The sequence below is a fragment of the Aulostomus chinensis genome, chromosome 2 (genome assembly GCF_037954235.1).
Source record: "Aulostomus chinensis isolate RoL2024-O1b breed Wild chromosome 2, RoL_Achi_v1.0, whole genome shotgun sequence".
Classification (NCBI taxonomy): Eukaryota; Metazoa; Chordata; class Actinopteri; order Syngnathiformes; family Aulostomidae; genus Aulostomus; species Aulostomus chinensis.
In genome coordinates, this window is record NC_141321.1 from 27943380 (window position 1) to 27969813 (window position 26434).

Consider the following 26434-nt stretch of genomic DNA (forward strand, 5'->3'; position numbering starts at 1 on the left):
AAGCCACCACATTGACAAATGGTATAGTCTTTTAACACAAGAAGATTATGAAGGTGCTTTGTCATATTACATTCATACAGAAAAAAAAAAGTGCTCTAAAACAAAATGCAGACTTTTAAGTGTCCGTTGAGATAACAGTGTTGCTGCTTGCTGTTTTCCTTTATTTTGTATTTATTTTGTCTACAGGGCAGTAAAAATGTAGTTGCTAACAGCAAACTGATAGAGTGACGAGTGTAACATGTGGTGTAATCACCATCTCCTACTGGCTATTTGAACCTGCAATATGGACATTGGAGGCAGACTTGCTAGCAAGTTGGCTAAAGCCACAGACGCAAGCATTAGCTGCTAGCGCCCACGGGTTACCTCACTGCAACCCCACTGGCTAACATCACACTTGCAGTAGGCAATAAGACACTTGATTTTCTCTTCTAACCTTCCTCCCTAATCCTCCTTTACTGCGAGGCTAAGATAGCTTTTAGTATTAAACAGCAGTGCTACAAGCTATTTGGCGCTAATTTGCCCAGTCTGCAAATTTCAGAAGAGCAGAAACAGACTTATCGAGCTCTGAGAAGAAACAAAAGAGGCACTTTTAGTCGATGTTCCATGAAAGCGATGTTAAAACTGTTTCAGCTAAAAATGCTGTGTAATGTTTTCTTAAAAAAAAGTATTTTCACCTCATCACCAGTGTACGACAGCTCTTTATTCCAGTTTTCTCACCTTTTCTTATCTGTAACATATGTTTTGTTAACAACCTTTTCAATGTTCAGTCCACTCCACTGAAGGCTTTGATGGCTAAAACGACCAGACAAGCTACCTGACTAGATATTAGGAGAAGGCCACCTCTAAATCAAGCCCCGATGGGGAAGAGGGGAAGAACCAGACCAATCGATCCATTCAGGATTTGTGGGACTGCATCTCAAGGCGGGTGTGGTTTAATACCCCTCCCCTCCATGAGCTGTAAAAAATGGCCCTGCTGGGTACATTTAGGAGGTCACATTAAGTCCTGCTCTACCTGCAGATGTCACGTTAGACCATTTATCTCCTTCACTTCTGCTGTATGACATATTGGACCCTACATTTAGGAGCAGTCTCACCTTCCTGTCTATCACTGAGGAGCTGAATCCATTAATAGGCTAATCTGTCTTCTCCGGAGACGATTCATTACTGACTGCTCAGTCTGACACAACAGATACGGGCCACTGAGATAAGCTGTCCCACAGGATTATTCTGGCATTCTACATCCCTCTGCTCTCCTGTCTTATCTTTAGTGCTATAAAAATTTAAATTGAAAAAAAAAAAAAACCCAACTAGCAGGTAGGCATATACAAAGTGTCCCTAAATAATGCTTGCCCACCAAGGTCAGTTAAAATCTTTAGCTGATTGATCTGTCAATGTCGGACTACTGGCTAAGTTCATATTTCACAGTGTTGGTGAAGCATAGTTGGACCCAATGTGAACTCACCCTCATATAGTCCATCATTTAAAATGACGCTGAACATGTTTGTCAATTTCCATCCATCCATCCATTTTCTGTACAGCTTATACATTAAATGTGTGTAAGTAAGTGTGTGTGTGTGTTTGGGGGGGGGGGGGGGCTGGAGCCTATCCCAGCTGACACTGGGCGAGAGGGGCAGAGTTCACCCAGGAAGAGTCGCCAGTCTGTCACGAATGATCAAGAGCAATTAGGGGCTCAGTATCTTGCCCAAGGATACTTGGACATGGTCACCGGGGGAAGTGAGGATAGAACCAGTGACCCTTCGGCTGCTAGACAGCCACTCTACCACTGAGCCATGTCGCCCCCGGTGTTTGTCAGTTCATCCTTCTGAATGTTCTATTTATTGTTGGTTCATCTTATTCTGAAGCCTTTCCTAGCAGTCGCTGGGTGAGAGGCAGGGTACTCCCTCTGAACAAACCAAGATACTGAAACAGCAGTATGCTAACCTGCCCATTTACTAGCATTCATTGTGCTAAGCCAACTAGTGGTCAGCTGGTCTCTGTGGGTCTCCGCTCCCTAATGCATGGACAGAGGACAGAAGGGTATCTATTTTCTTGTCTGGCTCTTGGGCTGAAGGCAAACAAATGTATTTCCCAAAACATTAGCATATTCCATTTAAGAGAAGTGATTGCTTTCATGTTTTGGTGGTCAGTGGATAATTCATATTTGTGGTCACACATGTGGTGCATAAAACCGCAGAGGTCTGGGTCTGATTAAGCACTAATGCCTGCCAGTGGTTAATTGGAATCTAGAGGATAAAACAGTGGAGATTTACTTGTAGTGTGACTTGATTAATCCATTTTTCCAAATAAATTGTTTCATCTATAAAGCGGCAGGGGATATCATGGAGGATCTCAGCACACACTTAATACACACATGTGCATGCACAGAGGCAAAAATCCCTGTCAGATCCATAGATAATCATTAGTCTCCGGCATTCTGCATGAACCAGTGAGATGGGCCGATCACCCTCTAGGCAATGTACAGTGGGTAATCGATAACTTCGCATGAGGCTGAGACTCTTCAGCACAGGAGCCAAGCACTCCAGGTAATGAACTGTCTGCTTGATATATATCCCTCACAGGGTGGGATTGCACCGGTGCAACATGGTACTGCAACAGCAGCAATTCTCTGATTAGCCATTTCTCTTCCATCACACTTCCCTTGGCACACCGAAAAGGGAAAAAAAAAAAAAAATCTCTCACACACGTCGGTTAAATGTCTGTCAACATATCAACATGTCTGCCGTCGACTTGTCATGGGGCCTCTGCAGGATGCTCGACAGGCTCATTCCACCTTTCACATGCCAGGCAGAGGTGGTGACAGCTCCCATTTGATGACAGGATTCCTGTTTGCAACAGAAAATAACTTCATTTCACAGTTGCTTGTCAGTTAGCGGTAGTTTTGTTTCACTCTTTTTAGTTTCGGGGGTGATATCTGTTTCCATGAAAAACTTCTTTGATGTTTTTCACTGTATTGAATGTTATTCCTGCTCTATTATGTCATGCGTGAATCCATCTAAATACGCAGCAAACACCAAAAGACGGATATGTTCTTGTCCTGTTACTCCTTTCTCCCCACACGGTAATCACCTCTAATGAACGAACTCTAATTTACTTTAACGTCGAGAGGTTGTTTTATCGTGTCCACTGACGGTCCAGACAGGCTTCCCTCTCCACTGAACTTCATTTAAATGATTAAAGGACTTGAACACGAGGCTGCTGGAGTTGATAGTATTTCACACAGAGGCCATAACAGCAGGCTTGTCAAAGAAATGCGAGTACAGCAGTAGAGACACTTATGCAGTATACTCTTTAAATGATCCATGCAGTGACCCTTGACCTTCTTATATTGGCTGTTTGCCATATTGATCAGCCCAAAATTTGGTCTACTGTTTCACTTAGGTCTGAAATTTGGATTTATTGTGAGGCCTGTGTCTTCCTAGCTGATATTCCTTGTATCCACTGTGTAAAGATAGACACAGAAATCATAATAACAATGAATAAATACAGCAATAAACGAATGGAAATTTACATCACACATTTGTGTCTTTTTTCCGTTGTGGGCTGCTGCTGCAATGTCCCACTTACAGCTGTGTCACACCAATTTTCTTTGACTGTTCCATTGTTTATATGCTCTTATAAAAATTCAAGTGGAAGGACACCTTACTGTGTAATATTTTAAAGATCCCTTCCACATGTGTATTAAAACACTAAAAAAAATTTTAGCACTGTAATTTTTTTTTGCAGAGGACAAAAACAGGTAATAAACACATTAAATATTCCAGAATACATGTATAAGATACTTTTTTTTTTTTTTGGGCACGTAACAGCAGGACACCAGATGTCTGCAGCATCACAAAAAATACATTTATAATTTGAATCACTATGAATTTTAGACCAAGATGATCGTCCAAAAAGCTTCCAAAATATTTGTGACTTGACACAATTCCCTTTTCATCATACCGCCTTTTGAAATCGGATTTTGAATGAACACAGAGAAAACGTACACTCACCAGTGAATGTGGGAACAGCATTCTTGTGTCAAACTTTACATTAATACATGCATTTAAACCCATGGATGCACATGTGCTGCTACTTCCCCAGAACTATTAATACCCCCTTAAAAAAAAGACCTTTTGAATCAATCAAAAAAATGATACCAGATTTGTGCCACGGTTTTGTAAGATACAAACTGTTCCTGGTATTAATGCAGTATTTACCAATCTATTACTGAGAAATTACGGGTGGGATGCATGTGATGGGATCATTGGCTTCAATCCACAACCTTCCTGATCTCAAAACAGAAATTATATTGTTTATGTGGAGTGTTTCATTGAACGTGTCGCTGTAAATTGTCATCACCGTGTAAAGTCGGCAGCCATTTAGGAAATGAAGTTGCTCATGTTTCAGCTCTGTGCTCTCATAATTCACCTCCCATGACTGAGCTGCAGTTTACTGCATACTTAAAGCACAAATCTCAGGATATCTGAACCTCTTTTTGTATATAACATTAAAAACTAGAAGGACATTCTGGCAGCCAAGGCCACTGTCAAATACCATCATGCACTTTTAAGGGGGAAAAACATCCAATAGACAGTCAGTAATATTGTCTAACATGAACAATATGTCGAACACCTAACAGTCTCATGGAAAGCTGTGTTCAAATGACACTTGCACGAGCTGCGGGTCAAACTCAGAACCAAGTTCAACACGCACACAATGTGTTCTCCCACCTTGGAGGTCGCAACTGTCCTACTTGCTCATGCAAGAACATCAGTTCCCCCCTTTTCCAGACAAAAAAACCCCCAAAACAACTAACTAAAAATTGAAATGTAATAATAGTTTATATTATGAAAATGATAACAAAATGTCTTGAGGAAAGATCAGGAAATGAATGTGTCTCAGCCATGTTTTGGTGGATGTCAGTGAGCAAACTGCATGTTGCTACCAGGGATTTTGAAGCGCGAACCAGGATCTAACACCATGATTTCCAAACTTGAATACTGTAGTGTCCTCTCAAAATGGGAATTTTCACAAAGCTATGAGTTTATGAGCTACGTACGGGATTTTTGTTAACACAAGTTCCATCTGAAGGGCGCATATGTCCGTTTGAGCCCCATAACCCATAATATGCTGCCAAAATCGGTCAAATATGAATAAGTGGTTGAAATGACCTTTAGCTCTCTAGCTTGAGATAAAGAGGGCAGGAGGTTGCACATTTCAGGAGGTACAGGACCTGAAAGAATTTGGAACCATTTATTGACATTGTCAGGAATGTTCAGCAACATGATGCTCAGTGTGCTGCTAGCAGCTGGTTAACCTTCAAGCAGTAAACTGGCACAGGGCAAACAAGTTTGTTTGTTTTCAATTTTCTATGCAGGTCAAGGTGTGTGCTCATGATTTGAAAATAAGGACACTGAAGGAGAAAAGCACATGCCGGCATGGCTCAGAGGTAAAGTGGCCATCTAGCAACTGAAGGGTCTCTGGTTTGATCCTCACTTCCCACAGTGGCCATGTTGAAGTATACTTGAGCAAGATACTGAGCCCCTAATTGCTCCCGATGGCCCTGCGACGGACTGGCGACCCGTCCAGGGTGAACCGCCCCTCACCCAATGTCAGCTGGGATAAGCTCCACCCCCTACCCCCTGCAACCCTTAATGGATAAGCAGTATAGAAAATGGATGGCTGGAAGCAGTAGAGCTAATGTGCTTTGTTGTTCAGCATCTGTGGCTCAGTATAACTGTCTGCTCCTCCAGTGAAACAACCCCACCTTATTACTTTATGCATAGATTTGATTTGCCATATGAAATAGAGTCTCCAGCTACGTAGGCGGATAACCAAACAGTATATCATCTAATTAATGCAAAACTGGGGGGAGCCATCATGAAACCACATCATTTAAAATATAAATCTCTCCCCTTTGGTTTCTGAAAGCTTTCTCAAAGGAGAATATAAATGATTTACAGACCAGATTCTGTGTGTATGATGTAATAAAAAGATACAATTTAATTTCAGTGGGATTTCAAATGCACATCCATTGCCCCGTCCCAATTAAAAAAAACCAAAACAAGCGAGGGACAAAACCTAATCAGTTTGTATTGATTAGCTCTCAATAATCCAGAATAGCAGTTCTAGGATTTGAGATTTACAACCTCAGGTGAGTCCTTGGGGCTGCCCTTCATGTCTGATACTGTTCCTTTACTGGCCATTATAACGAGGCTTTAAGCAGCACAGTGACTGTAAATCTGCTATGATTGTGCTGCTCCGGATCTGACTGGACCTCACTTTACTAAATCTTACATCCAAGCCAGGGGAATAATTTACTACCTTCTCCTGAACACACTCACTGACAGCACCGGGCCTCTGAGTATGATTCTGGGATCCTTTTAGACAAAAACTTTGAGGACCGGATACCTAAATAAAAACTTTTAAAAGAATGAAGTAAATTCTCTATTTTCAGACCGTGCAGAATTTATATGATTTGACGAAAGAGGGTGAGGTCATATAAGGTCAGACAACACAGGGTTTCAGTAAATACCTTTGGTTCGCAAATGGGGGCCTGGGGGAGTCACTTCAGGTCGCCACAGTGAGGAAAATATAGGGAGTGAAACTAATTTTAATGAATATAGTAGCTATAGAGAGGGAGAACATATAATACGTATAATCTTGTAGCTACAAGATATAACATAACACAATTTGATTATTTGATTACACAAATTAATCAGATTGTGGGACAAACGTAAAGAATTGTGGTGACCGGTTACATCACATGGCCTTTACTTTATCAAATTGTTTTCGGGCAACATGTTTATGAAGTTGTGGGAACAAGTTCCATGTTGTACTTTAGCCACAAGATATAAACTGTTCCCACAATTTGATCACATAGTTGCCAGTAATTTATCACATTTTGGAAATGAGATATATATTCTGGCTACAAAATGTATGTCTACTCTCTTTTTGGCCGGACCAGGGCTCCATACATCTAAAGCAAATAGTTTACTGAGGCAAATGAGGTGCAATTGAGACTGAATAACTTTTAATTAATGAGTAATCCAGTTATTCGTCATTGTTTTAGGTTGTAGGGTATGGGTTTGAATTTTGAAGCTTCGGAAGGGAAGCATGACAGAAAAAAGTCCAACGGTGCCTTAATTCCCATCAATCAGCCTGTCCATCAGCTGATGATATCACTCAAAAGTGGCCTATATGTTGCACATAGTTTTCAGTGCCATTTGCAAGATTCAATGACTCACATTTTCAGTAGTATGCAACATATGAAACCTACCGCCTCATCAGACGCTGAGCTGGTATCGAGTCCCTGCAGCGGAACAGTATCCGGTTAAGGGACCTGCAAGCAGGCAGGCAGGCGGGGAGGGAGCAGCGCCCCCGGTCAGGTCAGGCTGCTCCACGTCGTCAGAGCGCACAACTGTCGGAGGAGACCCGCTGAATTTCACCGGACGGATTGTTTTTAAACTTTCACCGACATGTGGCGACAGAGAAAGCTCTGTCAGTGATTTCTCCTCCAGAGAGGAATCCGGAGCACAGTGCGTGTAAAGTGTCCAGACCCGGAGAGCGCAGTGTCCGGCATGTCCCAGAGGAAGAGCGCTGAACTCGGCAGCTTTGAGGCTTTCTCACCGACGACTCCCGCTGACCAGATGGTGCCGAAAATATGACTCGGGCTCTCTCCATCATCGCTTGCATTCTCTCCTTGATTCTCTGTAAGTGTGTTTTCACATTCACTTAGAAACTTGGCCTGCCTGTGTTGCAGTATGCCAGTGGACGCCAGCTCCAAGTCATTTGGTGCTTTTGTGGTTTTGTGTTTCAAATAATCATCATGATGTTGATATTAAGCGCAGCTTTCATGGGCTAAATATCATCACATTGTACAGTCTAGCCTCAATGTGAATAGAGCTACCTATATGCTTTAATTCCTCAGTTAATTCAATACTTATTTAGCCCACAATATGATTGAATGTTGAGACTTCAAGAAATATTTAGAATATAGAACAAAACGGACAAAGTAATGCTGGGATCTGATCCTGGGGTTTAATGTGTCAACAGTGTGTCAAAGGCGGCCTCAATAGTCGCCAGAGCAACTGTGCTCACTACTGACATTCCAATCTTCTTCCTAAACTTTTATCTGTAGTACTGGTACAACTTCAGTGTTAAATGTATTTATTTCCTTCCTTCCTTCCTACCATCATATGACATCATTAGTTGTTTTTTTTAAGTAGGTTTTATTGTTAAGACCAATGATCATTTACACATTGCCTCAAATATTTCATGACTAAATAATTGATTTCTGTGTAAGTGGGGCATTCTTATGAAATATTTTCACAGATTCATGTGGTAGGTGATATATAGAAAAATAGAAGAGAAAGTAGAAATATTAAAAAAAGAAAAGAAAAGAAAAGCTACACTGGTGTAATGATAAAGTGTAGAAGAAGAGAAGCCTCTCTTTCAACCTTTACTTCATGTTTTGGTCCACCCACACACTTCATTATTCAGTAAATGTGTTACGTGTCTGTTGAATATATATATTTTTTGTATGTTGTACAGAGTGACCTTATCACGAGCTGATTCCTGTATTGTATTAACACGCCTGACCTCACTCTCCATCAACATAATGTCAATGCTGTTCATTGCTGTTCATTTTTACACACACACACACACACACACACACACACACACACACACACTGGGGGCGGGTCACAGCAGGTGATTATAAGTTTGCCTCTGAGGAAGGCAGAGCTTGTTTTGACTGTGGTCTCGGAGGGCTTTGACAACACACCATCTGCTGGAGTGTGCTGCAGAGGTCCCACTGTGTTGGATGGGATAGCAGCCAAGTGACTGACAGAGTGACAGCGGCGTGCGCTGACCCACAGGACAGACTGTGGCTAAGCTGCACCTTGCAAACCTCCAGGAGCCTCCAGCCTGATGATGGCGCTTACAGAGCAGCGTTACAAACTTTTTAAGTGAATGTTTGAGCTAGAATTTCAGATAGTGGTGAGTTTTAGTACCACATTCACCACAGTGCTTCCAAAAGGGCAGACTTGATGAATCACTGAGGTTCTGTCCTGAGCAAGGACCACAGTAACCATTCTTCTGAGTCTCACCTCCTTTGATTGGTCTTTAATGAGTAAACCAAGTTGACTCAGCTACTCCTGGCCATGTGGAGGCATCAATAACCAGTGGCATGTAAAGTAATGGGGGAGGCGATGCTACGTGTACCCATTTTGCCCCAGATGGGATGTATCGACCATCAGATCCAATCTGGCTGCAGTTCACCGCTGACATGGGTGACGTTTATCAGGAATGGAGGAGAGGGCGAGGTTAAGTGTTGGTGTTCCTTGCTTCATCTCACTTGACACAATCAGCATGGCTTTGAGCAGGTCCATTACAAAACATGATCATTAGAATGATCGTTAAAATGCTGTGGAAATATCTGCTCTCATCCACAAATGGAAGTACTTATTTGGACATGATTTGTTCGACTGGCTGCTAATGTTTCCTGTTTCCTGCTCCTGGTTTGCATGAAGCACCGTCTCCAGGTTCAGGACACTTTATAAATTTACACATTCACAGAACTTCCTTTCACAGAATAACATTGAGAGAGTGAGAGTAAAAATGGCCAAGAAAAAAGTGTGGAGTCAAAAAATAGCATCATTAAGTTCTTTTAAGCAATAATTCACCCCAAAAGGGTTTTATGCCCTGCAAGTACTCACAAGTAGACATCTTGAACTCGCAAAGACGCCTTTTCACTGCTGGCTAACTTCAATGTGATAGAATGCAGAAAGAGCCAGCCACATATATTAGTATTAATATATACTGTATATTTAGTTTGAAGCTAATGGTAACCAGCGACTGCATAATTAGTGGATTTCTTAATCTGGCCAATCTGCAATTTTAAAATCAAAGGGAGGTGCAATATTTGTCAAAGGATCAATTCAGTAGAATATTTTGGAGCTGCAGAGACGTCCGCCCTCCACATCGTATTCTACAGAAAACATCCTTGCTTGTTACACTTTTTTGGTTAAGCAACACCAATAACAAGTTAGTACATAGTTGCACATTGATTTAATACGTTTTCAATCTAAAAAGCTGGAGAAGGCTATGCAGCCTTGTTGCAATGGAGCGATCAATGAGCTTGCACTTCTTGTCAATGTAAGTTCGCTGGCTATAGGCTGAACGCAACAGATGTGGTTTTATTTATTCACTACCTGTGCTTGAAACTGATGAGTAAATCAAATTGTGTTACCAGGTAGCAGCTGTGCTGTCTCAGAAGAGCGTCTCATGGAATGGTTGCTTGAAGAGGAACGCTACAATCCACTCATCCGCCCAGCTGTCAACAGGACGGAGAGAGTCACAGTCAAGCTGCAAGTGTCTCTGGCACAGCTCATCAGTGTGGTACAGTACCGATCCCGCCAAGAGGATGAGCGTGTGTGTGTGTGTGTGTGCTGGAGAGAGAAAGAGGGGGACAGAAAGGTTTTGAAAGAGGATGATGGACAAGAGAGAGATAGCAAGCGCCACAAAACTTTGAGGGTGCAGTTCATTACACAGAAGCATCTGCTGAGAAGTCATAGCTCCGAATGGATGGATGAAGTGGAGGATATATCTGCTTAGCTGTGCTCTCTGCCTCTGTCATATCCAGATTGAAACTTCAGCACATTGGATTAAAAGGGGCCATAAAGTCACAGTAATAGGGGATCTCTCCTGATTTACTGAGGATGCTCCTCCCATTCTCAGACCAAAGCGGCGAGGCTCATTCCCACTCTCGCTTCACGAGGTCACATTGTGCTTCTTGTTGCTGCCATCAACTATCATGTTAACAAGCAATCAGAGGAGAGAGAGGAGTTTCAACACATGATAAACTGCATTTTTATGAGCCTACCCAGAAATTAGCATCACCGTGGCTTCCCTCAACCAAAGCATCTGAGATTATACATTGGATTCTGGATCATTGCAGAAAATGACTTCTGCAGCTAACAAAATTTTATGAGACTCTATGAGCAAGATAAACTTAGCCAATGGTATGTTTTTGAAGTGATCGCGAGCAGTACAACACAAATGTTGGGGGTGTGAATAAACTGCACCGTTCAGAATCGTTACAAGCTTCTTCTGTGTTGGGTGGGATGACGTTCAATGTCCTGTTCTTTTTTTCTCTGTCTCTGTTTACTGTGAGTTTTGGTGCTGTCATCCTTGAGCAAAGTCTGAATTAAGTTTCTGAAATGCTTTACGTTCTCTCGATCACAGCCGTGTCTCTGGGTAGAGCAAGAAAAAGTGTCTGATTGTTCTTTATCCTTTATATCACATTTCTACAAGATGTAATTTCCTGGATCAAAAAAAGGGGAAACACAGCAATGTAATCCCTTTATTACTTTTTTTAATCCAATCAGTGAAAATAGAGGCTATACAATTAATAAAGGCTTACAATTGAACATATCATATATATATATATATATATATATATATATATATATATATATATATATATATATATATATATATATATATTTCTTTTTTTCTTCTCCATTTTTCCAGAATGAAAGAGAACAGATCATGACCACCAATGTCTGGCTCACTCAGGTAAGTTTGATAAAGCTCTCAGTCAACTAATGTCTATTTAATGATGTCCTTCCCCTGAACTTGAATTAAACCACATCAATTATTACCCTCAATGTGGAACAAACTGCTTCGCCAATTGTGCTTCCAACATATTTCACCGATAATGAAGCATGTCAATTGGAAATGAGCTGTTCTTGAGTAAGCGTGTGTGGAAGTCAGACTTAAAGGGTCTCCCTGTCCTTGCAGCACTGGGTTGATTACAGGTTATCATGGGACCCTGCAAAATACGAAGGTATCGACAAGCTGCGTATTCCCTCCAGACACATCTGGCTCCCTGATATTGTCCTGTATAACAAGTAAGCATCACGTCACTCCAGTGTGTTTGGCTTCAATCAAGTTACTAGGCTGTAGTTTGAGCATTATTCCAACATTAGAGCCTGATGATCTCCACAATGTGGAAAACACTGGCACATGCTCGTACACACACACACACACACACACACACACACACACACACACACACACACACACAAACACAAAGTCATGTCAAACAGTCTTGCAAAACTATGAGGAACTCAAAAACTGCCAAATTTAGAGCAGAGCAAACTGCAAAACAGCAACTGCAGGTGTCAAACTGATGTTCATGAATTTTTGAGTATTTTATGTAAAACGTTGTTTTCCACCCATCTCTTTGGTGATAAATATATGAAATTATTCGAAATCATAATAAACAGTTGAATTCAATGAAAAATATAACAATCTAATCTCCAGCTGGTTTTACAGCAACCACATCGACCACCAGTTTAGTATCGTTACTATTTTATTTGGGTTGAATTAATTTGAATCCTCTCGGGACCTTGAGGAGTGGTAGTTTCATTTGAATCCGTTGAGTAATATTTGTGGTATTTCACTCCAAGTCACACCAACCCTGTTATCCTCAGAGTTATGCAGCTTGCAAGACCAATAAATGAAGCGGTCTTGTTCATATTTCCCACTCTGATACTCTAAAGCCTCACTAGAGCCAACAAATGATGAAGCTTTCAGTTCTGCTCTGTGGATATTGATTTAGTGCCTTTAGTGCCTGTCCAAAGTAACCAATTTTCAGTATGAGTAGTTTTCCCTTATCTCCTCTATGATTGTGCTATTGCTTGCTTAAGCCCCTAAGATTTATTCCGAGCTTTCCAAAGTTCTCTTCACTTTCTTTCTCTCATCGTAGTGCTGATGGAACCTATGAGGTAACAGTCTTCACCAACGCCATCGTCCTTTACAACGGCAGCGTTAACTGGCTTCCTCCGGCCATCTACAAAAGCGCGTGTAAGATTGAGGTTAAGCATTTTCCCTTCGACCAGCAGAACTGCACGCTCAAGTTCCGCTCTTGGACATACGACCACACTGAGATTGATCTGATCTTGAAGTCAGAGGTGGCCAGTATGGATGATTTTACCCCCAGCGGGGAGTGGGATATCTTGGCCTTGCCTGGCAGACGGACAGTCAACCCTCTGGATGCCACCTATGTGGACCTTACATATGACTTTATCATCAAGAGGAAGCCGCTCTTTTACACCATAAACCTGATCATCCCCTGTGTGTTGATCACCTCTCTGGCTATCCTGGTCTTCTACTTGCCTTCAGACTGCGGGGAGAAGATGACCCTCTGCATTTCTGTCCTCCTGGCCCTCACTGTGTTCCTGCTTCTGATCTCAAAGATCGTTCCTCCGACGTCACTGGATGTGCCCCTGATTGGAAAATATCTGATGTTCACCATGGTGCTGGTGACCTTCTCCATCATCACCAGTGTGTGCGTGCTCAACGTGCACCACCGCTCTCCCAGCACTCACACCATGCCCTCCTGGGTCAAGCTGATATTTCTTATCAAACTGCCAGCCTTACTTTTCATGAGACGTCCTCACAATAACTCTGGGAGCCAGAGGCTACGTCAGCAGAGGTGTCTGAGGGCTAGGAGAGCTATTCTGGGCTTGGGTTACCCAGTTCAAACAGGTACCGTCAAGTCATCTTCTGTCCTGCTTTCTTCTGACTCAGCCTTCTCCACACCGGGACACAAAAATGTAGTTCCTCCACTTGCCTACAGCCACTCCAGTAAGAAAGGAGACATGCGTTCTTCTGATTACCTTCCCAGTGGCTTCCCCTCCACCCAGGACCTCCACCAGAGAGGCAGCTCCGACTGGGTTGCTGATGTCCAGGAGGCGGCAAACGGGGTGCGCTTTGTGGCCGAGCACATGATGGGAGATGACGATGATCAGAGTGTATGTATACAGAAGTTTCACTAAATCTTGGTAGTACTTGGACAAGACCTTGTTTGACAAAATAATACAAATTGGTGCATGTTCATCTTACAACTGGATTATATCACATTTATTCATAGAAAATTCAAATAACTGGAAAGTTTTTCTCATGAAATCTGTAGATGATTAGCTTTCTGCAAAATTGGGATGAATCAGTGGCGACTTTTAAGATTCTTAATAAGACACTTTTCTAACTTGTCGAACAGTGTTAAATTGAATTAGGTCTTAGTTGGCGTAAGCAATAACTGAATAAAGACATGGAGTATTCCTATCATCGCACACGACTGAAGTGTGTTGTAGACGTATATTCACCTTAGTGACACGAAGAAGACCAGGCAGAGTTTTTGCAGCAATTTTGCGACATGTACAGCAGTCGAACTGCTTCACAATGAATGCTCCAGCCTCCAGAAAGTGCTACAAAATCCGCCGTAAGCACACCTTTGTCCGTAATTAGCAAGTAAACCCTCTGCTCCTCTTTTAAACACATTCAATCGCAATATTGTCTTATTCAGATCAATATCAGTAGTAAAATTATTGCAATCCATGTAAACATGGTCACTGTCCAGTGTACAACACCATCGCTTCCCATCAATTCAGGTACCTATAAGCTGCATGACAGGGGTTCCTATTGGCACAATGAACAATAAGTTTTACTCTACATCATGTGACCCCCCCCTGACCCCCTGCTGCAAGGAATACTAACCTTAAGCAGTGGCTGTGACCCAGCAAATTGAAGGCCGACTTTAGATAATCGATCGCTTTCTCTGACAAATCAATAAAAGTGTGGGGGAAGTGGGAGTGAGGAACGACTGGTTTGTGAGTGAGGAACAGCCAAGGACACCGTTGAAGGGAGGGGGAAAGGCTCAGTGGCTTTTTCAGTGTCAGTCTCAGCATTATGGAGTCAGATCCCTGCTAGTTTTAGCTACCATTTTCAGATCATCTGACATCTAAAGCATGATACCGTGGAAGATGTGGATGAATACATCGGATTTTTATGAGGGCTGGAATGTCACTTACTCTAGTACCTTTTCAACTGGCCAAAAAACACTCTAATCTCTTACTTTTTTCTGCAATGGGAATGTCGTCAATCAGGATCCACTCGGCAGTAGACACGGTTTTTATGAGCTCCAGCATTGATGTGGGAGACCATCACAAAAATAATCGTTTACCGTTACCCACATTTGCTTAGGTGCGTCTTCTATCAACAATACCATGGAGGATTGTTGCTTCCGCCTGTAGCTTATGTGACTTTCTGCCACCTCAGCCATAAATTCAACCTTTCAGTGTTAGTTCGAACAGCCTTATTCATCATTGTTCAGCGGACATTGAGTTTGAACAGACCAGAGCAAAAGATTTAAAATAGTAGCCACACTCTCACTGCCCTTCATGCTGCTTTCTTTGTTTACTCTTTTTACTGGTGCATTAGTGACATTGAATATGAAAGCTCAAGGAATAAAAAGGCAACGCTAAATGGAAAAGGGTCAATCAGCACTCAGGTTTAAAAAAAAAAAAAATTCTCTTTACCAGCAAATGGATGCAACAGATGCATGTCAGTGTCCTCTGAAAACACACTGTAGCAGGATTCTTCATCTCGCCACTCTGCAAATCTAAAAACATGTACAAGACATGTTGTGTCTAATAGATTTGACATGCATTTGATTGCGTGTGCTAATTAGACTTTGTTTGCGTGTGTGTGTGTGTGTGTGTGTGTGTGTGTGTGTGTGTGTGTGTGTGTGTGTGTGTGTGTGTGTGTGTGTTTGCAGGTGATAGAGGACTGGAAGTACGTTGCCATGGTGGTGGATCGTATGTTCCTTTGGATCTTTGTGATAGTGTGTGTGGTGGGCACCCTGGGCCTGTTTCTCCAGCCTCTCTTCCAGAGTCAGACCATCCCCAACCAGCAGCCCAGCTCTGAGACCCCTCGCATTTGATGAGAACCAAGAGAGCAAGTTGAAGCTCTACGTTGAGCTCTCAAGTAATTATTTAAAAAAAAAAAAAAGACAGATTAACATGAGTCATAGTCGCCAAATGTATTTTGGTGTTAATTAAAGCTTCTAGTACCATATTGGTGGGCTCTAAATGTAATGATGCCAATGCCAAATGTCACTAATAAGGCAGCTTATACCAACATAGAAAAGTACTTGCAAATGCTCAGTTTTGCTAAACGGAGATCTTTGAGTGGGAGCAAATACTAAATCTAAAAGCCAATAATCACAGCAATACAACTTTCTTCGTCCACCAGTGTTCTGAGGAAATTGTATCTGCCAGGGACCGAACATGGCCTCATTTCCCGTCGTATCTGCAGAGGATAACTGGACTGAATATAGTAAAACAATTCTTGCTGACCTGCTCCTGGAACAGACTCAAAACAGCAGGAACATGTGCTGTCAGATGTTGTGTGAATAATAATTAAGTTTCCATGTGACTGAAATGTGATGTGCGATTAAAAAAAAAAAAAAGAAGGAAAAAAGAATACATGTATCGAATGTGTCCTCCTTCAGTTTTATTGGATGCCTGAAATCTACAGTCTCAACGTTTTCAGGGTCTTGCCAAAGTGTTTATAGTTCATCTGTGTTGCTCGTGATGGAAACTCCTCCTCTGGCCTGAAACGTTTTTCTGTAGATGTGCCAGTTGCGACATTTCGTTACATGAGGCAGATGAATGGAAATTTTTATAAAGCAAAACATGAGGCCTAGTTCTTTTAAGGCTAGGCTGTGGAGAATATGACATACATATTACACATTGTGCTCTATTGACTACACTTTACACCTGACTTAATCTCCGTTATGTGCTTATCTGCACCGACTCATAAATAGAGCGTAAGCACACCTTTACACACACACACACACACACACACACACACACACACACACACACACACACTATTTACTACCCAATAAACAATGCTGAGTGGGCTCGTTAAGAGATTCTGCAGAGTGTCGGTTATTCGGTGAGACCTTTATCAAGAGATAGCCATCAGCATCTATGTTAATGAGTAAATTTGCTTTATTTTATTGGATTCAAGTTCATTCCTCTCTTCATCACTCACCTGTTTGCTTCCTTTCATCGGGAGAGAGTGAGAGCTGCAGCAGATCTGGCAGATAATTCATCATCTCTTTAAAATCAGCTTCATTGAAAGATCCATGCCAGGTCTCATTAATCACCAGCTGTATGTCTGCAGCCTTATATAGTTAGTTCTCAATTAGAGATGCATGAAAACGTGGCTCGGAGAGCTACCCGGCTACCTCAGCAAGCACTTCTCAGGATTTTCTGAGTTTTTAAAATGCAAGAATTCATAGGTTTTCAATGCATGAAGGATAAATACCATGAATAAGCATACAGGCCATTTTAGTATTCAATAAATGCAATTCTATATCAGGTTTAAAAAAAAATCCTAAAGCAAATTGGTATTCCAACAAGCCTCAGTTGAAGATTTATGTAGAGGTGAAGAAACCACCTCAGCTGTCTGGGAGACAGGAAATAGTACGTAGGTACAATTTAGTGCTCATGTATTATTCCCCAAACCCTAATTCCATTTTCATTTTCCCCATGTGAGGGCGTTAAGTTTGGGTCAGACACCGCACAGCCTCCCCGGTGTTGCTGTGGATTTGTTTGTTTTTTTTCTTTCCCCTTCTTATTTAGGGAATTTCAGCAGGATGGAGATTGCCTGTAGACATTGTAAGTATGTATGTGGAACAGCAGCAACAGCAATCACAAAGATTAACAACAGATGAACGTACATGACAAAGAATACTGCACAAATAAAAGACTGAGGAGAGGATATGAGACGCAAACCAACACACTAAACCTCTGCCATGAATTTGACTTTACACAGCTTGTGACATAAAAGATTTGTTGTCTAATGTATGCAATTTATTATTGGGCTGATAGGTGATCATTTACATTGAAAGGTGAATATTTTTCCATTAATGTTGACACACACACACACACACACACACACACACACACTCACTACTACACTTCAACACCACATTAAAAAAACATGTTTATATTGAAATTATCAGTTTTTTTATTTTGAATTTGACACGTTTTTATCGATGCAGTCAATTTATTAAAGTATAGGAAAATTCTACATCTTGTGTCTGATATTGTGCTGATAATTAATAATCATCACATGAACTTAAAACCCAACCTTTTTGCTTCGCTCGTTAAAACAATTCCAGATGAAACGAATATGCGTTTTTATGTACATTAAATCCATTTTCTCCGTTTGAGCACGGGAAGCTCTAAATTCCCACACGATACTTGTGTGTGTTGACTTCTGGACCAGGATCAGGTTCTTCACTACGTGTGACGTCACGAATCATGCTCGTGGATCCGCCACTTAATCAGAGAGCACAGAGACAATTTACTCTTTTCACCATTGACAGCAGACCTTCCACTGTCAAACTTTACACGATTCAACATTGAAAAGAGGGAACAAGAAGAAAACCGGTTTCATATCAGCGGCTGTAGGTCGCAGGGTTCGTTGCGGGGTTTTTTTTCTTCTTTTTTTCCCCTCACTGTGCGCCCAGCCGTGGCTGCTTGCTGGCTGTGCGCTCTGCTCGTCTTCCCTCCCTCCGCTCTCTCAGTTCTCCACGCTTTCACTCCCCACACTTTCTCCCCCTGGTCTGGTGTGCGGAGCTGCTGCTGCTGCTGCTGCTGACCCTGGATTCATTCCACATCGTTCCCATCATCAGGTGGATAAGGATGAAAATCCCTCTCTGTTTCTTTTTGTGCACCTTCCTCCTATTTCATCTGCGGGGTGAGTTTCAGAGAGTGTTACTTGTTGCTTTTACTTTTTTTTTTGTGGTTTGTGTGTGGATATAATAACCGAGGGAAAGGGGATTTGAAGTAGTGACACACACTCTGACCTTCTGCTCCAATTTAGGAGGCTCATGTTCAGAAGCGGAGCACAAGCTTTTCTCTGTGATTTTCTCCAACTACAACCAGTACATACGACCTGTGGAGAACGTGTCCGAACCAGTCATAGTCCAGTTTGAGGTGTCGATGTCACAGCTGGTCAAAGTGGTGAGTTGTCTTTAATGTTACTCCTGAGATGGATGCTAATTGGTGGGGCAGCACGGGTAAAGACTGTGTGTGTGTGTGTGTGTGTGTGTGTGTGTGTGTGTGTGTGTGTGTGTGTGTGTGTGTGTGTGTGTGTAGAGGTCTGATTTATTGCTTTCTGAGTCACAACAAAGTTTTGATGGGGGGCAGTGGTGGTGGTCAATAACAGAGCTACAATGGTTAAGAGAGTAACAGATGGAAACTGCTGATTATCGATGAGTTGTTTCATTTTATTCAATTTTCATGCTAAAAATTCCAACATTTGCTGTTTTTGACTCTTAGAATGTAAAGATTTTCGTTGATTTTTGTCATTTATGATTATGAAATTTAATGACCTCGCTTTGGGCTCAGGGAAATTGCATTGAGCTAAGGCGCTATGTAAATCTAAGCTGTTGGTATTGTTATTATTCATCAATAAATCCTGCATATAATCTACAGATGATGGATGACGTAAATAATCTGCTGCCCTGGTGAACATGACCTGGTTTGTGCTCCTGAGAGGGGAAACTAGTTGAATGCAGGGACAGTCTGGCTGCCTGGAAGACAAACTGTGAAACGTCAGCAGTCTCAGAATGTCTCAGACGTCCTCTATCAGTCAATCACAGCCACTTCTAATGCCCCCCACCCCGCCCCGCCAATTTAATCGCAGGTTTAAGGGGCTTGTTGACTGCAGACTGGCTGGCAGACACTCAGCTCCCTCACTTGACTCAGACATGGACAATGATACAAGAGGAGAAGACAAGCAGGGCAGCTTCATCACATCCGATGAGACGTTTTACAAAATCATCTATTGTTTCAGCTTTTCGAATTGACTCGCACCTATGACATCATGCATGCTGTAATATCAAAATTGCTCTTGACAAGGCTGTTTTGTTATCCCATCCTTGATGCAGTTAGTCTGGCGGGCTGCTGAGCTCCCAGCGCTGATGAATGACCATTATTCTCTTCCCACACCTGGTGCTTGTCAACCAGATGCAATTGGTGTCGGTGAGCCTATATACCAATTACACCCGGGCTACATGAGCTCATTTAGAGCATCAATAGCTCATCGGTCAGGCTGGCTCAGCCATCATTTCACAATCAGAGCTCATTTCTGAGGCAGGCTGGGCTCCTCCAGGCTGTTGGAACACATGACAGGGTGGTGCACACTCCTAATAATTCTTCCTTAAAGAAATAGTGTGGAAATATGTTAAATCACTTTCCTGTCGAGCTAAATGAGGAGTTTTGTATCTCTCTCATGTCTGTTTGACACGAATCAACTGCCAGGTTTCCGTAAAGATTGAAAATGGAAGGAAAAATTAGCCTCGTACTCCTAACAACAACAATGACAACAAAAACACAACAAAACAACCGGTAACTTGTCTCCGGTCTGTGCGCTGATATGTGCAGGTGCTTGTGAAATGGTGGGATGACTAACTGTAATTTAGATTTTAAAAAAATAATGAAAACTAAAAAAAAAAAAATGCCTCAATTTATTTTTCAAGGTTTCATTTTACAGGGACAGTTGCCATTAATAAACGCTGTTATTGTAAATGTGTTATCCAAGAGGTAACTTTTCATCTAATAGTTCTTGGATTGATGTCCCAATAAAAGCAAAAAAATAGAGAAAACAGAATAGAAATATGAAAATGTCAGCAATAAGCATGCAGGATAATTACACAGAAGAGAATTTTGCATATCCTGTCCTGGCAGGGATGAGCTTAATGAGCTTGTGCGGCTCGAATAGGAGAGATGTTCATTTTTATGTAACCGTGCTGCATTCTGGCTTTAAAATGGTCAAAATCAGAAAGTAATACAATTGTTGAAAAACGCCTGATTGCAGATGAATCTTCAACTGAATTCCACCTTTGTCCACGTGTGCCCACCGGCCTGGAGGAACCGGAGATCTCTCCTGGATACTGAACAGCCATATGAATGGTTCATGTCATGTACTGGGTCGTGAGATTGGTTCAGTCACAGTCTCAGCCCCAACCTGACAACCTCACACACACATGCGCGCGCACACACACACACGCACACATGCACCCACCCCTGCATGAGGCATGTGCTTCAGCCTTTGCTCCAGCTTTCCCCCTGAGTTGCTAGAGTAGAAGTTAAGGCTGTGTGACCTGCTGCCAAAGCGCCGCCCCTCCTGGCTCCATGCATGGAGGACTCAGGTGTGCCTCTTATTCCTCTTATCCTGTATATGCAGAGGTCTGACACTGCAGAAAACAGACACACACACACACACACACACACACACACACACACACACACACAAAGTATAACATCCTCAGTGGCAGATTAGACAGTTTCTGTTTAATTGTTAATTTGTGTTTTCTTCTGCTCTGTTGTCAGGATGAAGTCAATCAGATCATGGAAACCAATCTGTGGCTGAGACATGTAAGTTCATCATGCGTGACTTTCCAACTCAAGGCAAGGACATCGAGTATGGATAAGCCATCTTTCATACATGAGTCTTCAGGGCTGGACTGGCCGCTTGAATTATTCATGGGAGGAAGCTTTTCTTAAACACATTGATCCTTTTAGTCGTCTATCTTAAAAACAACAACAATTAAAAAAACCTTCTTATTTACCAACTGCACTTAGATTAAGATCTCGACCTGTTCCTGGCTAAGTGGAAGGATAAATGGACTTAGATTTCATTTATTTCCAGAATAATCTGACAGAAGCCAGAAGTGTATCGTCCTGTTCAATATCCTTGATATCTTTTGACACTTTGACAGAAACCACAAGCTAGATAAAGTGGAATAACCTAATTTGCTGTTGAATCAAAGCAGAATTCAGCAAAATGCGTCTGTATGGACTGATGATTTTATTATGTAGTCGGTTGCACTCGGATGGTCTGCTGCCGTGATGCACAGGGCAGTGAACCAGTTTTACACGTCCCACATGACGAGCAAATATTTCATGTTGGAAGCGTTTAGTCATGGAACTGCTCTTTGATGCTGAAAGTTGATGCACCGTTACATCATCTGCAAGCAATATACAATCAACTCCACAGGTATATTACCCCACACCGCCACCACCACCACCACCACCAAAGTCTTATAATACTCTGCGCACTGTCTCTTAATTAAGTGAAATTTTTACATCTCCCCACGGCTGCTTTAGTATTGCACTTTTAAGAGTCTCGCGGGTATCACCAGCTGTCCCGGAGCAAAAACAATGGCGCGAAGGCCCATAAAACACATTGTAAACTGTGATCTGTTTTATCTCCTCACACACAAACTGTGTAAGCTCGGTTTTTATCCCCCTGTTGGGCATGATGGCTCATTTTTATGAGAGAAATTTTGCAAAAAGAATGACTTTATAAAAGAGTCGATTTTGTAGGAACAGATAATCAACATACAGAAACAAATTTTTTTTTTTTTTTGCTTCTACATCTGTTCAGCAGTTTTTTTTTAAATAAGGTAGTTTAAAAGAATCCATTATGTTTGATGTGTGTGAGAGTGTGAGAGTGTGTGTGTGTGTGTGTGTGTGTGTGTGTGTGAGTGAGGCAGTTTTTAACCACTATTATATTTTGTATTACATTTGATCTCGTCTGTATTTACTTTTAATTAAGGTGGGAGCTCTGAAATGACTGAATGAAGAATACACCGGCCCTTTGCAAGTCCACTTGATTTATCACCAGCTTTTATTACCTGCTTTCCAATTTAATTTTTATGAAAATGAGAGAGCAGTTTCAACACCCGTCTCTAAAGTATACAGAAGCAGCCATTCAATTTCAAGTTTTACAATGTAGGTGATTGATACAACGTCCTTTCATTCCCAAACTGCCACTTTATTGGCCGAACTTGTTCAGTGTGGTACGATACAACAGCTCCGCCATAAATTCTGCCTTCGCTAAGACAATACCTTTTAAGTATGCTGTACGACAGCGTGAATTTTAAGATGCCCCTCGTCTCTTCTCGACAGGATTCTGCCCCCTTACGCTGAGAGTTTTCTCTCTCTCTCTCTGACCTTCGACGGACTTTTATGGAGATGATTGTTGAAAATTGTTAACAGGAACTGAAAAATTGGCATTTCAAATATACACTCAAAGACACCTCATAGGGTGCCTTATGTTCTACCTTTACTAATGTATTAATTTTCAATTGTGATTGACTCTGTCAGAGAGGTAACTTGATGCTTAATAATGATGTTGCAGTTCGTGGTTGTATTAATCTGTCCTAAATTATATTAATCTCATCTGACCTATTGAACTAATTTGTATGTAAGATTATGAGTTTGATATTTTGAACGCCCCCGTTAACACGCGTTCTACCTCAGAATCAGTCCAAGAACAAAGTCCTTGACCTTATGTTAATGTCGTGACCAGCAGTGGGTAGAACTCACTGAAGTGCTGTAATGTTGTAGTGGTGTTCTTGACAAAGCGTCGTGCATCTTGAAACTGTCTTGTCTGACATTGGTCTTTTAGAGTCCCCACTTAAAAACCTGACCTAAATTTTGTTAGGAAATATACAGTATATGCCTCAGTATCTTTAGATACTATATCCAGGTGCAGTGCCTATCTCCAAACTGCAGTCTTTGCAGGTTTATGACATGGATTCAATTGGTTTTTCAGATATGGAATGACTACAAACTAAAATGGAACCCAAAGGATTTCGGAGGCGTTGAATTCATACGAGTTCCATCCAACAGGATATGGAAGCCAGACATCGTTCTGTACAACAAGTGAGTTTGAGAACACATTTAAAACTTGCTTCATTTGCTTCATCGGTTGTTGGGTTCATTTATGATAGGGACACAGTGACAAGCGATACTAGCCCCCCTATATTAGAGACCCCTTATAATTTCAGGAGGTCTGTCTGAACATCCCAATTTTCCATTAGTATGGTATCTCTGGAATTCCTTAAGGAATTTGTCAAAAGATTTTGATGGCCAAAGGTCAAAGGGCAAGCTTACTGTGACCTCACATGCGTGTCATGTCAGTCCTGTTCTTGTTAATGGGATATCTCTGGAACGTCTTATGAATGTCTTCAAATTTGCCTCAAATGTCCCCTGGGATTCAATAATGATCAGGGAAAAAAAGGATGGCGGTGAAAAGTCGTGGTTCGGTGGTGCAGTGGTCAGCACTGTCGCCTCACAGCAAGAAGGTTCCGGGTTTAAATCCCGGCTCCAGCACAGGATCTTTCTGTGTGAGTCTCCATGTTCTCCCTGTTCCTGTGTGGGTTCTCTCTGGTACTCCAGCTTCCTCCCACAGTCCAAAGACATCAAGAGGGGACGAGGCTGATTGATACTCTAAATTGACTGTAGGTGTGACTGTGAGTGTGAATGGTTGTCTGTCTCTATGTGTTGACCCTGTGATGGACTGGTGACTCGTCCAGGGTGAACTCCGCCTCTCGCCTGAAGGCTGCTGGGATAGGCTCCAGCCCCCCCGCGACCCTTAACAGCATAAGCGGTAGTAAATGGACGAATGGTGAAAAGTCACTTTAACGGGCACACACAGCAGAAGCAAGTGACCACGATGTAATATTTGCAGTTTTACTTTGCATATATTTTTAAGGATGTTTTATAAGGAAACACCACAAGGTGCTGGGAACCTCCTTGATAAATATCAGATATATGCCTCAAATCATTCTTCTTCTCCTCGCTCTCTCTCTCTATAGTGCAGTTGGAGATTTCCAGGTGGATGACAAGACGAAGGCCCTTCTTCGATACAATGGTGAAGTAACCTGGATCCCACCAGCCATATTCAAGAGCTCCTGCAAGATCGATGTCACATATTTCCCCTTTGATTACCAAAACTGCACCATGAAGTTCGGCTCCTGGACCTACGACAAGGCCAAAATTGATTTGGTGCTGATCGGCTCAACCATCAATCTCAAGGACTTCTGGGAAAGTGGCGAGTGGATGATCATCGACGCCCCCGGTTACAAACACGACATTAAATACAACTGTTGCGAGGAGATCTACACGGATATCACCTACTCTTTGTACATCCGCCGTCTGCCTCTGTTCTACACCATCAACATGATCATCCCCTGCCTCCTCATCTCCTTTCTCACCGTGCTTGTCTTCTATCTGCCGTCTGATTGCGGTGAGAAAGTGACTCTGTGCATCTCCGTCCTGCTGTCTTTAACTGTCTTCCTCCTCGTCATCACAGAGACCATCCCCTCCACCTCGCTCGTCATCCCCCTGATTGGAGAGTATCTCCTCTTCACCATGATCTTCGTCACCCTCTCTATTGTCATCACTGTTTTTGTGCTGAATGTCCACTACCGCACTCCTAAGACACACACAATGCCTTTCTGGGTGCGGAGTGTGTTCCTGGGGCTGCTGCCAAAGGTGATGTTCATGACCAGACCCGAAAGGGACCCTGAGAAGGTTACTGACAATTCTCAGATGATTCATTCAAGGCCCTGCACCATGCATTCATCAGGTTCCCTGCAAAAGCAGCACAAATCTCAGGCTCTGGCCTCCAGCGTTGTGTCCACTTTGACAAACCGCCAGAGGCTTTTAAACAACACAGAGCTCTCCAATCTTAATAATTTAAGCAGAGAGCTGGCCAAAGGTGGCGGCTCGGGGCTCCTGTGCTGCGAGGGTCGTTGCAATGGCTGCTGGCACCAGAGATCCAGCAAACTGCCTGCAGACTCTGGAGGAGGCAGCGGAGGACTGGGTAGCCTCGGGGCTTTGACTGGAGGCAGTGCTGTCGGGGTTGGAGGAGGTAGTCAGTGTTCTAGCTCGGAATCTCTGGATGCAGGAATAATGTCCCTGTTGCCACTCTCCCCTGAAGTCAGGGAGGCTATTGAGAGTGTCAAATACATTGCAGAGAACATGAGACTACAGAATGAAGCCAAGGAGGTGAGTGCTCTTCAAAACACAGGACATGTGGCTCAACTTTGACATGTTTTAAACATGTTTTCCCTTTGATCCTCCCACAGGTTCAGGATGACTGGAAGTATGTTGCCATGGTTATCGACAGGATCTTCCTGTGGGTTTTTGTCCTTGTGTGTATCCTGGGAACAGCTGGCCTCTTCCTCCAGCCTCTATTACTGGGAGAGGATATATGAATATGTGGTTCTTTTTTCAACAACATGAGGGTTTAAAGAGTGAATTAAAATAAAAAAAGATGGTCCTGATCAGGGTTGTTTTACTTTATTATTGGATTTTTTTTGGTCATTTTTTTGTCCTGTTTTTTGTTGTTGTTGTTTTTTTTGTGGGGACATGGAGAAAAACAGTGTCACTGTGTAAAGAATAATTTTGCACTACATGGTAATTTTATCTATGCTGCCACGGCAACACAACAATAGTGGAATAGTGGACCCTTATTGAGTGTTACACTTTAAAAATGTGTTGAAGAAATGTGTTTGAATTTTGAATTGACAGGCTTTCAAGAGCAGGCTATGTGACTATGTTCAAATAGTGACATCATGTGGTGAATATGTGATACTGCAATTTCTTAAAATCCTTTAATTGTTTTTACGGCAATATAGCAAACATCTGCCCTGATCTCTGTCCCACTTGCACAATTTTATGAAGTAGACATTTACTTTTAAATGGTT

General features: G+C 42.2%; 2 protein-coding genes across 3 annotated transcripts; both read left to right on the forward strand.

Annotated features, from left to right (window-relative positions):
• Positions 1-7394: 7394 nt before the first annotated feature.
• Positions 7395-16174, forward strand: chrnb4 (cholinergic receptor, nicotinic, beta 4 (neuronal)). 2 transcript variants are annotated; one of them, XM_086195411.1, is made up of 6 exons: positions 7395-7712; positions 10256-10401; positions 11536-11580; positions 11806-11915; positions 12776-13823; positions 15626-16174. In XM_086195411.1, the coding sequence occupies exons 1-6, from the start codon at positions 7664-7666 to the stop codon at positions 15788-15790; spliced, it is 1563 nt and encodes a 520-aa protein (XP_086051537.1). In that variant the 5' UTR covers positions 7395-7663; the 3' UTR covers positions 15791-16174. The 2 variants fall into 2 exon arrangements, with proteins under 2 accessions (XP_086051537.1, XP_086051545.1); XM_086195419.1 differs by lacking the exon at positions 7395-7712 and adding an exon at positions 10063-10158.
• A 2374-nt stretch (positions 16175-18548) lies between these two features.
• On the forward strand, positions 18549-26434 carry chrna3 (cholinergic receptor, nicotinic, alpha 3). The gene is made up of 6 exons (XM_086188498.1): positions 18549-18624; positions 18751-18890; positions 21264-21308; positions 23494-23603; positions 24539-25733; positions 25814-26434. Exons 1-6 carry the CDS (start codon positions 18570-18572, stop codon positions 25940-25942), a joined length of 1674 nt encoding a protein of 557 aa, XP_086044624.1. The 5' UTR covers positions 18549-18569; the 3' UTR covers positions 25943-26434.